Below are 12491 nucleotides of genomic sequence, written 5' to 3'. Positions count from 1 at the left end.
AATATATGTGCCTTTAAAATAATATCGGTAGTTGATACAGTTTTCTTTTTAAGAGGAAAAAGGAGCGTACGAGTCACATGATATTAAGTGATCACCTGTGCTACATCACAAGAGCGTTGTAGGTTTTTCAGGAAGTTGTACACAAGTTTTTTTTAAAAAGTGATAAGGATTAATATCGTATTTGTGTATACAGCTTTCACATTACCACTTTATAATTGCCAAGTTTTTAATGTAATTAAATGGATAAACTCGTAGTATGCTATACTTATGAGATAGACATATTCCATTGTGGAATGTACTGTAATGAAGATACACAATTCCACCATATATTAATTTTTGTTATATCTCAAAGAGTTTAGACAGCGTTTTTATTTAAAGCTCCCAGACGGCTAACTTTTTTCCGACACCTCCAACAAATATCATTAATGTATACAAACTTGTATACAAAAATTTAACAAATTATAAATAAAACCCTCCTTTAGAATCACGCTGTCCATTGGTGAAAACAGCAGGAAAATCGGTGCAGTTGTGTTTTTTTTTAGAGTCTACTACGCTTACGTTACGTTAAGTAAGTTTAATGATAAAATGAGTGTTGCCGTTTACTTACGACCGTTCCAAAATCGTAACTATCGTTGGCTTTTCTGTCCCAATAAACTTATCGACGGTAACTCACTTTATCCGTACATGCTGTCTGACAATGGTAGGACGTATAGCTTACCAGCGATAGAAGTTTGTATGGAAATTGCAATTCACGCGTCCAAATGTAAGGCGATAAGACTGACTTATCGGGTATATTGGGACAGTTCAGATTATTGACAGTAGAAGGTAGTAGTTTATCTCTATCTGTTGGTAGTATATTGGGAACGGCCGTTAATCAAATTAAGTAATGTGTTCTTAGCAATAAATAGCTCCGTAGTCCTATCCCTTTTCATGTTCCATTTTATAAAGCATTCTATCGCCGTAATTTCTTCTACATCCGAAAAAGCACCAGTTTTAATGAACTTGTAAAATGCTTACCCCGAAATTGACACTTTTTAACAAAACCTAGTGTAATTGGGCCATTACTGATAGTCAGATCATACTTATTCCCCTAAGTATTAAAGAATATTTTTTTAAACTACCTTTTACTCTGATTATATATGTGTACTTATTGTTGTATGTCGAACCACATGTAAAATACTAACAAAAATGTAGTTGTAGATATAAATTTTAATAAAATTGAAGGTAGGTATATTTTAATTTAAGATTTATGTGCGAGAGGCATTACAGCAGTCAGCTTTTAAACTTTTCCTTGTCCATGTCTAAGCGGAATAAATAGTTCTTAAAATATATCTTCTAATAGTAAAATAGAAATGATGTAAATTGAATATAAAATATTGTAACTCTCTTGTGTTCTTTAAACTAATTACAATCATATTTTATGCATTTAAATTAAACAAGTAGATATTAACATTATTATAAATAGCTGTAGCAGTTTTCTGAATAAAATAACAGTGAATATATTAACAAAATGATCGTCGAAGTAAATAATAATTTGGATTTTATGCTCTGATATGCCAACCCGTGCCGCAGAAGCCACCTGCTGAACTGTTTTGGCGCCAAACCCGACGGTACCACTTGAAACGTGATACGCACTTGTGTTTACAATAGTCGAGGTATCATTATACGGTTTATGTTACGGATTGCTAGATAAACAAGCTTGGTTAATGTACACAAACGTGATTTATGATAGATTCGTGCTGTGAATGACGCAGCTCTTTCAGAGTTGTACGAGAAATTTACTATTTTGCTAAACACTTCACAAAAAATATTTCAATTGAATTCTGTGTATTATTTTAACAAAGCGGACACGTTATAATATGATCTTTCAAAAAAAAATTCACAAAATAATGTTATAAAATCCTTATTAGTCCATAACCATTTGTTGCTAACAATTAGAATGTTTTAATAATTGCTAAATAGGTACATTTAGACATAAGTTACATAATTCGTTTGTTAACCGGTCTAGTGCCAATTATCGCTAATAGGTTTTTGCACGAAGTTTAATAGTGCAGGCAGTGAACGGTCTGTCTGCACGGGTCACTGACGATTGTCGACTCACATAAAATGAACAATTAGAGTGTTAAAGAACGAGTCACACCGCATCTAGTGGTGTTGCGCGTTAAGAGAAAACAGAGGTCATATTTCCATACAAACGTTCAAGCCCTACCTCTATCAGTGGGAGGCTCCTTTGCACAGAACGTCGGCAAGATTATGAGTACCACAACGGCGCCTAATAAAGCATTGAATATCAACCTTACCTAGTAGATTAATGGCGTTCGTCAAGAGTGAGTTTTATCGCTCTACTGTGGAATGAGCTCCCTTCTGGAGGGTTTCCAGGACGGTTCGACATGGGTACCTTCAAAAAGTGCGTACTCTTGTGATTCCTCTGGTTTTGCAGGCGTGTGTGAGCGGAGGTGGTTAATGGAACCGAATGCTTATTTGACCTCCTCTTCAATAAATATATCGATCGATAGTACGGCTTTCGCCATGCTCAGTCGGCAGGCGATCTTCTGGTATACCTAACACATACATTGCCATGCAGACGACAGCACTGGTGATGTCGTATAGACGGGCCATGCTGGTCTCTCTCGAGAAATCGTCTACCAGTGCCGGGAGAAACTTGTGTCTTCTAGCGCTCTATAAAGCGCAGGTCCGGCCACATATGAAGTATTGCTGTCATCTCTGGTCTGGCGCACCCCAGTATCACTCGATTTGACCGCGTGCAACGCAGAGCAACTCAATTTGTTGGAGACCCAGTGCTCCGTGAACGGCTGGTTCACTTGGCGTTGCGTAGAGACGTCGCTTCATTATGCGTCTTCTACCGCATTTATCACGGGAAGTGTTCCGAAGAGCTGTTTCACCTGATTCCTGCCTCCGAATTCCACCTTCGCACGACACGCCATAAATTAGGATATCATCCCCACCATCTGGATGTGTGGCGGTCCTCCACTGTGCGCTTTTCAAGGAGCTTTCTTCCACGTACTACAAAGCTGTGGAATGAGCTTCCTTGTGCGGTGTTTCCGGGACGATACGACTTGGGTACCTTCAAAAAAAGCGCGTACACCTTCCTTAAAGGCCGGCAACGCTCCTGTGCTTCCTCTGGTGTTACAAGAGAATTTGGGCGGCGGTGATCACTTAACAACAGGTGACCCGTACGCTCGTTTGTTCTCATTTTTCAAAAAAAAAAAGACGAGGTTGCTAACTATGGGCCTAATGAGAAAGCTCATAATCGCTCATAGCGCAATGGAGAGGGCTATGCTCGGTGAACAACCTAGCCCAACTGATTACGAAACTGAAGTGGCAGTGGGCAGGGCACATAGTTCGACGGAAAGTTGACCGTTGGGGCAGGAAAGTCGTCGAATGGCGACTACGTACCGGAAGACGCAGTGTTGGTAGGCCCCCCACGAGACAGACCGACGATATGGTCAAGATCGCCGGAATAGGTTGGATGAGCGCAGCGCATGACAAGGTCATGGCAATCTTTGGGGGAGGCCTTTCTCCAGTAGTGGACGTCTTCCAACTGAAGACGATGATGCTTGTTTTACCATTTGACTTATGATACACAGTTTCATCAAAATTGATAGAACGTTTCCAGTGGAGGTCAGTTACACAAAAACCAAGAAGTCATATAATAGATCCTTACATCATATGAAGCCTTCTCGCTCTGGGAAGGGTCTCAGGGCCCTCCTTGCAAACGAACTCCCTTGTCCCGATGACGTAGTCCCGCAGGTAATCCTGTCGGTTTAGGTTGCTGACATCGATGTAGAACAGCTCTCGCTCCTCCTTGCTGACTCTCTGCTGCAGCGCCAAAAAGTTTGTGTTCCGGAAGTGCCACTCTTTGGTCGTGTAGTACTGGATGACGCCGAGACCGTGGCTTATCCTCTTTTGCACTTTCACCATACTGAGGAAAAAGCCGATAAATAATTATACACACGGCAAAAACTCAGATGCTATTATCCTCATCATCTGCCATGTCAGGTTCCTGTAAAGTTTTTAAGGAAACTTTCTTTCATCTACAACCAAACACACGTATCTTGAAAAAGTATCTTAAGCAAAACTCAAAAGTAGTGAGTGTGGACAGTTGAATGAATATATGATTTATTTATTCAACAAAATGCAGGTAACATAGGTGGAAAATAATTTCTAATGAGCCTTATACATTTTACCAGTGTTACTGGTGTTTGAATATTACATTGAATTTAATTAAATAAAGAAAAAGAAAGAAGATAGGATTAAAAAGTTAAGTTATACATAAACTTTATACAAACAAAGCATAAAATAAAAGTAATCATTAAAATGTCAACATAATAAAAGTCCAAAACCAATTATTGTCAATAACTTTAAAATATCCTTAACCGTTAGGTAGTCCTTAATTTAATATAGATGTTCACATACCATCAGGTGTCTTGTATGCTTGTATGACCTCCTAAACCTTGTGATTGATAAGGTCTTGAGTACAATATCCTGACTATGACAAGTCTAATAGTTGAATTATTTTATTCACATTCCACGTTATTTTGTTTGGGCTGTTGTCAGTAAAACGTAGCGACACTACATTATAATGGGCAGTCGGAATAAAAAGTCCTCAGGATATCCATTACCATCAGAAAGAAATGAAAGTATGGCCTGTCTCGTCACTTATTTTCGTAAAATAATAAATACTATAACAGGAGGAGAATCAGTTTTACGTACAAAGTCTTCTTTCCAAGCAGAAAGAGTAAGGCATCACAGAAATAGGCTGGCAAGATGTGGAACAGCAGGACACAAATGGCGTGCGTGAACCAGTAGGACTTGATGGTGCCGCCAGGGTACCATAACGCAACCAGGTAGGGGTACGTATTCACCAGCTTCCTGCCTGCAACATGGTAACATTTTTATTAGGGAGGATAAAGTTCACATCAGTCGGTCGGTCAGAAGACATGATGCTGGTGAGTCCATCTAACCGATCGATTAGTGATATGAGAAGAATAGTGTCAATGTGTGAATTATACGCGACTCGTGGGCTTAAGTATAACGTCCGAAAAAGTGAACTGATAGTGTTTAAGGCAACTGGTTTCTCCTATCCAACTATTCCTAAAATGTCTCACTCTATGAAACGCCCTGTGTAGTGTGAAAAGATTTAAATATTTTATTACCCGCCGCGATGGCAAAGGTCCTGCTAGAATGAACCTTGTGGCTTGGGCACGGGGAAGGACGATGGTTTAGGACACAACTTGAGTCGACACTCTGGCTCTTTCTCATGTCTCCAAGCTAGTTCAGTTGGTGCTGGGGATGCTGCTTCGACTGCCAAAGACAGCAAGCGTCGCAAATATGTTGGTATCACTGTTTTACATCTTTGTGCCGTTTGGTGTCGAGTCAGTTGGCCCTTCATCTACGCGCCTTAATAGGGCTGCTAGAAACCCAAGCACTGGTAGCCATGTTTGTCAATGAATCAATCTATCTATTCAACGCGGAAATGTTGCTAGTATTCTTGGAACACTCCCCCGCAATGATAATTATATTTTAATGTAAGTAATCATAGTATTGTAAACATAGTTATAAGATTTGTTTTGTTTGAATAAATTACAAAGTCATTTATTTAACATATTATATAATTTACTATTGTACCACAGCGGAAAAGTTAATCTTTAATGAGAAATAGCGAGAAACTTATTGGCACTGTTTTAAATCAGGCGAGTACACTTTTCTGAAGGGCCGGCAATGCTCCTGTGATTCCTCTATTCTTGACACAGTTGTTCGTAGCGATAGTATTAATTTCATGTAAAGAATTATTAGTATAGTTATAAGCATTGTTTTGAAATTTGTTTTAAATATTTGTATGTTGCTATGACTTTAGCTTGATCCCAATAATATGTAAGTGCTGGGCCGCACGGTGGATATCGGACAGTGAAAAGGGTTCTTAAGTCATGAGAGTTCACTAACCAGTTTCAATTATTTCGTACCACGTGACCTTCTGGACTCCCGACAGTGTTATATTGTAGACTTGGGGATCCTTTGACCTGAAAATTAAGATTATGTTTATATTAATAAGCATTTTCCCCTGACTCACATTACTATACTTTTCGTTTTCTCTTTAGTTGAGTCAAATAATGCACTGAGAGACAATAAACGTCGCAAGAATCACACCCAGTATTCTTTTCTGCACTATTAAAAAAATACAGTCTATCTATACAATATCGGTTATATATAACCGCACTGATTACGGCAAAAAGGTGGTGAAATTAGAAAGATAATGCGTAATCAACTTTTTTAATTTTATAGACAAAATGTGTTTAATATGCGAGATAAAGTTTTGCTGATATGACATAGCATTGCGCAACATAGCATAAGGCCCGGTATCCACCAAAGCGGTGAGGTGAGGGGATGAGAGGAGATTAGCCGCGAAGCGATCAACCTATTTCTACCAAAGCGGAGAAGAGATGTGTAGCGGGGACGAGATGTGAGCTCTGCGTAGCGGAAATGTGAGCTGTGAGAGCTCGAAAACAGTCAACTGAGATCTAAGAAAGGAAGACGTCATCCTTTTTATACGCTTTATATTAGCATCACATGTATGTTTGTATGTATCTTTGTAACTGACTCCATTAGACGCGATTTTGACCCACTTTAAACGGCCAGATTTCATTCAAACTTGGTAGATTTATCGAGGACCGATGACAATACACTAATTTGATAAGATTATTCCATTATTCAATTTGAAAACTAAGATTTTTGTCAATTTATATAATATTTATCTAGTCTATAAGGCAGGAATTGATGTTAAAGTACTTAATACTTAGTTTTAATAATACGCTTTCATAGAAAATCTAACTAAAAATGACAAATAAATAATAGTTTAAAAAAACTAAAAAGCACGCTTTATATAAAATTCAACTAAAATAAGAAATATAAATTTAAATTGAAAATAGTGTAAAAAAAAAAAATTATTGTAAAAAAAGGGTGGGGTGCTTTTTAAGATATTATTAAGATAATAATTCTTCTGCCTTCTTCTTCTTCAACGCCTGTTGCATTAAGGATCACTTAATCAAATAAATGATGCTTTCAGGTGAACGAGACGCGGGGAAAAGAGCACGAGATTGGCCGCCCGGCTACAGACATCTCACATCTCATAATATCAAAGAAAAATGAGACATCTCATCTCCTCTCCGTTTGATCCATTTCCACTTAAGCTAAGCGGAGAAGAGATGAGGAAATAACGAAATCTGATTGGTTATAAAACACATCTCCTCTCCTCTCTGCTTCGGTGGAAACCGGGCCTAACAGAACAAAGCATAGTACAGTATAGCACAACATAACTCTTACTTATCGAGTGCGGTCGCGTACGCAATGAGTATACAGCCGTTAGCGACTACGTCGACAGGTATCGCGTCCGCGGTGTACGACGGCTCGCAGTGCATCGAACGAATCACACCTGCACAGAAGATAAACACATTGACGATAAATATTACTGCATACGAGAGCAAACATAGGTGCGAGGGCTAAGTGATCACCGCTGTCCAATCTCTCGTACTAAACCAGGAGAATCACAAGACCTTTGCAGATCTTTTTATGGAGGTATCTATTTAAAAACATCTTCTAAATTGGGTGGTCAATTGGACTCTGTTTCAGATGACTTGAAAGTTTTAGCTCAATCAGCCTTGAGAAAGTGAACTGATAGTGTTTAAGACAACTGGTTTCTCCTATCAAACTATTCCTAAAATGTCTCACCCTATGAAACTCCCTTGTGTAGTGCGATAAAATTTAAATACTTTATTACCCGCCGCGATGGCAAGCGTCCTGATAGAAAGACTGGTGGCTTGGACACGAGAAAGGGCGCTGGTGTTGGACGCGACTTGCGTCGACACTCTGGCTCCTTCTCATGTCCAAGTTACGTCAGTTGGTGCTGGGGCTGCTGCTTCGACTGCCGATGACAGCAAGCGTTGCAATTATGTCGGTCTCAGTGAGTCTTACATCTTTGTGCCGTTTGGTATCGAGACACCTGGCCCGTGGGACCCAGAGGCACGGAGAATATACAAAGTACCTAGTATCTTCGCGCCTCAATAAGGCTACTGGAAACCCAAGCGCTGGCAACTATTTCAGTCAATGGATCAGCCTAGCTATCCAATGTGGAAATGAGGCTAGTATTCTTGGTACGCTTCTCCGTAATGATAGTTTTAATTTAACGTAATCATAGTATTGTAAAAGTAAATATAAGATTAATTTTTTTTGAATAAAGTCATTTATTCCAATTTTTTTTTATTTATTCATTTTTTTTATTCAAAATATGATATCATAAAACTTAGTGAAAGTTAAAAGCTACCACCCATTCGAAAAAGTATGCCTCAGACATGAGAGGAACGGGCGCAAGAAACTATGGTAAAAAATATGGTTACTAAGTAATATCGCACAATAAAAGTTATTATTAATAGCCTGAGGGAAGGCGCTCCATTCTCAATCAGTGGTATCATTAAGAAAGCAATTTATGTTTTAGTAAGCTTTACCACACAAGCGTGTTTTATCAATTCTTTTGAATTTGTAACACATTTCTTTTGTACATTTTCTGGGATCTTGTTGTTAAAGCATATAAATCGCCCCACAAAAGACTTACAATGTCATCTAGATACACTGGCCTGACTGGATACAGGGAAGAAAGAACAGAATAAATCATATGAACTGCAGAAATTCAGCCGAAAGAATCAAACAGCTCTTCGGAACATTGTGATAGATGTGGTAGAAGCATAGTTATTTAATGCAATCTCAGATAAATTCAGCAAGAGATGGTAGAAAGAAAAATAAAGATTTACCCACCTTTACCGCTGGCAATGAGTAGGCCGGTAGGTCCGTTCATGTTGTCCACCCATCCAGGTATTGGCTCCTTCCATGCACACGTTACTAAAATATTTAAAATATTAACTAAATTGTCATCAAGATCATGCTACTATACAACCGCAGACAGATTACAAGAAGAACTTTTGCATGTTTGTCAGTCAGACTGGGGATCAAAATCATTGTTGATCATTAAAAAAGTAACTCAGATTACACAAATAAATTTCAAAACAAAATTTATGAACGATGCGGACTCGAACCCGCGACCTCTCAAATTCAGTGCGAGTGCTTTTCCAAATAAGCCAACCGTTCGAGTGACGTATCGTTGATAAATTTAGTATACTTTGTGCAACTCTCAGGTTATGGCTTCATCTACAGGATCTACTTTACAGTTGATAACCTGCTCAACCCCAATATTTGCATATTAGGAAGTTGACTTGAGATGTCGCTCTTGCAAATCTAAACAATTTGTTATGTTTTTAAAGTGATAACCCTCACTTCTGGGTTTAATTACACGAATAAATTTGAAACTCAAATTGCTATGCTACCAATAGCAAAAAAGATCATCACAAATGAGTTAAGAGTGAAATGTATTTGCAATAGCGATATTTTTTATTAAAATATAGCTAGGTGTATGGTTGAGCGAATAACTGCTGAATAATATCTGATAATCTCAGTGGTATATGATGGGGATTTTTGCCGGTCACTCCTGTACAATCCAGGATCACATAACATCATTGACCAGACAGCCTCTACAATTTGGGCTATCTGTTACGACGTATGCCGTGAACTGATGATAGAAGTCTGTCCTATTAAAATGGTGTTTCTTATGTACCTATTGTGGGTATAGTGTTTGTGTAAGCTGACGAGGTCGAAGGATTAGTCTGGACAATAGTTCACGCTAGTAAACAAGTGCAAAAACAATAAAATAAAAGAGGTACAGTCCCTGGACTCCAGTCAATTTTTATATTGGAAATTTCATCCTCATTAAAAATATTTTTTTCACTCCCATAGTTTTTTCATCTAATACAGGTATCTATCCTCTATAACGCGGTAAAGTGGTTTCGCGTCATAGGACAACGTGTTATAGGGGTATATCCGTATAGACCGTTTTTATGATCTCGTAATTCGTAATATTAATAATAATAATAATTAATCACAATTCGTAACAAGTATTTCCAATTATTTGCCTATTATTACTATTTTAGTAAGATTTTTAAAACACAAATTTTATAAAATAATTTAATTTTGTAATAACACAATTGAGACACGTGCATAACTGTACCAATCATTATAAATTTCACAATACAGATATATATGTGCGAAAACCCCGTATTAAACGCGACATTGAAATCACCTACTATAAAAACTGAAGTGGCAGTGGGCAGGGCACATGGTTCGACGGACAGATGGCCTGTGGGGCGCAAAATTACTCGAATGGCGACCACGTCCCGGAAGACGCAGTGTTGGTAGGCCCCCTTCAAAATGGACCGACGATCTCATCATGATAACCGGAATACGTTGGACGAGGGCAGCGCAGGACCGATTGTACGTAGAGAACAGTAGACGTCTTTCGGCTGATGATGTTGAAATATGAAAACGGGTTATAAGGGTCCGCGTTATAGGGAGACTTACTGATTGAAAAATTTCTTTATAGACATTCGTTACTCCGAATCGAATGAACCATGGCTTATATTATCATTCATGACAACTAGATAATTTGGATCATTACATTCAACTTACCTATTGATGGTCTTCCGATGGCGATGGGAAACTTAGAGCTGTACTCAGCCACTAGGTCTTCCGTGATGGCCTTCGTGTAAGAGTACGTATTTGGTTCTGACTCGATGAGCCTGGAAATATTTATATATATGGAAGACTTTGCGTTTCTATTACTTTTTATTCAAGAAGTTTATCGATTTAATAGGATCCAGAAGTCGAAAAAATTACTAATATTATAAATGTGGTTAATGTTACGCTTTTACGCCGGTGCTACTGAACGGATTTTGATGAAATTTGGTACAGCGATGGACCAGAGCTTGGGAAAGGACATACGTAGGCTACGCAGGATTTGTGAAAAACTTAAATTTACGTCGATGAGCTATACACGAATAGTAGGTTTAGTTTGTTCCTCGAAATAAGATTTATATAGTATGTTGGGAACGGGAGCGAAAACGGGATTCGGAACTGGAATAGGACACGAGATAATGTTAAAGTAATTAATATCCTTTCAATTGTAAAAGTTTATTTAATAATAATCAACAATGAAATCTATTTATAATGAAACGCGCGCTTGGCCTTTCTATTGGGTTTATAATCTCAGCTTGAACTCAGCTAAGTTTAACGTGAGTAAAGTCTGAGTACGCTCTATAGAAGTCGTTGTACAAAATTGCATCAAAATCGGTTCAGTAGCTCCGGCGTAAAAGCGTAACAAACAAACTTACATTCACATTTATAGGAGGGATAACAGTATCCAAAACTTATCTAATTTTTAGTTTTATTGAAATAAGTGGAAATCGATGAATGATTTATGCGAAATATAGACTTATATTTGGTATGAGAAACGGAATGCATTTTTAGATGCGTGACAGCTATGGGTGATAGCAGACAGTGTATTATTATTATAAAACGTCAAACAACAGCTGTTGTGATGACGCAATTGTTTATCTCCTTTTTGTTTGGATTATAGTCTAAAACCTCTTCTCCACTATCGGCGATAGTGATCTGTCATCGGCAAGTTAATCGTTGATCATCGTGTATGCATCCACACGATCGTCCGTAATCATTTATTGAGCGGCAGTCCTTCAAGATGGACGTGGAGTTTATAGCTGCTGCTACCATTTATTTAATTTCAGTATTTAATCATTTGACCACACAGTAGTCACAGTAGTATCGTACTCGCAATATGTAAATAAAAGGAAAACAAAACAACGATACGACGATGACGTGAAGTACGTATGGCTTTACTCACTATCCAGTGTCCTCCAGTGAATTAATGACCGGCGATCATGTGGGCACGCAACTACACACGAATTCCCCATGATGCGTGCCCGCAAAACCGTAAAGTCACCTATCACCGCGATCACTATGGCGGTTATAGACGATGATCGGCGACTAGAAGCGAATAAGCCCTCCACACGATCATGCTCGCGTGTAATCGCCTCTAATCGCCGACTGTGGAGAGGCGCCATGAGATTTTCCTAAGTTGTCGTTATGGTGAAATAAAAGCGATGTTTATAAATATGGACATCGACTTAACTTCCTAGATAAGTCTGAGCAAAGTCCAAGCTCTATAGATTGCTGGTCTCTGAGAAGAGAAAGTTCCGTATGCTCTAGAAATTCGTCGAATTAAGTCTTCTCCTTCCCTCATATATGTGCGAAGGGAACGCTGGCTGGTCCATGCGTCAACTCGTGAACGGGTGCTGCTTGTGGTGCCAGAACGACCTGGTATAGTTAATACATCATTGTATTTGTTGGATGCAATTACTAATTGTGACAGTAATCACGACCTTCATGTTCACGAAGCATCCATCCTTACACAAACAATGAATTCAAACTCTGAAGGTTGATGGATGCAATATACGATAATTTATTTTTATACAGATAATAATTTATTACTTTCTATGAAATAATTTATATTATTTAAA

General features: G+C 38.4%; 3 protein-coding genes across 3 annotated transcripts in view; 2 read left to right on the top strand and 1 right to left on the bottom strand.

Moving 5' to 3' along the window:
- LOC126974656 (putative fatty acyl-CoA reductase CG5065) overlaps positions 1-12491 on the top strand; it is a 467988-nt gene that overhangs the window by 62106 nt on the left and 393391 nt on the right. The gene's annotated exons all lie outside the window — the stretch shown is intronic.
- The window catches only part of LOC126974617 (putative fatty acyl-CoA reductase CG5065), a 252713-nt gene that overhangs the window by 91266 nt on the left and 148956 nt on the right, over positions 1-12491 (top strand). The window lies entirely within an intron of this gene.
- The window catches only part of LOC126974658 (putative fatty acyl-CoA reductase CG5065), a 47007-nt gene that overhangs the window by 882 nt on the left and 33634 nt on the right, over positions 1-12491 (bottom strand). Inside the window, exons 7-12 of the mRNA XM_050822200.1 lie at positions 10588-10697; positions 8827-8910; positions 7342-7450; positions 5965-6041; positions 4735-4897; positions 3686-3943 (exon numbers count right to left, since the gene is read on the bottom strand). Of these exons, the coding sequence (XP_050678157.1) occupies positions 3686-3943; positions 4735-4897; positions 5965-6041; positions 7342-7450; positions 8827-8910; positions 10588-10697 (801 nt within the window). The remainder of the gene's footprint in view (positions 1-3685; positions 3944-4734; positions 4898-5964; positions 6042-7341; positions 7451-8826; positions 8911-10587; positions 10698-12491) is intronic.

Source organism: Leptidea sinapis, chromosome 33 (assembly GCF_905404315.1).
Source record: "Leptidea sinapis chromosome 33, ilLepSina1.1, whole genome shotgun sequence".
Lineage (NCBI taxonomy): Eukaryota > Metazoa > Arthropoda > Insecta > Lepidoptera > Pieridae > Leptidea > Leptidea sinapis.
The sequence above is the reverse complement of the archived record's forward strand: the minus strand, read 5'-3'. Positions and strand labels throughout refer to the sequence as shown.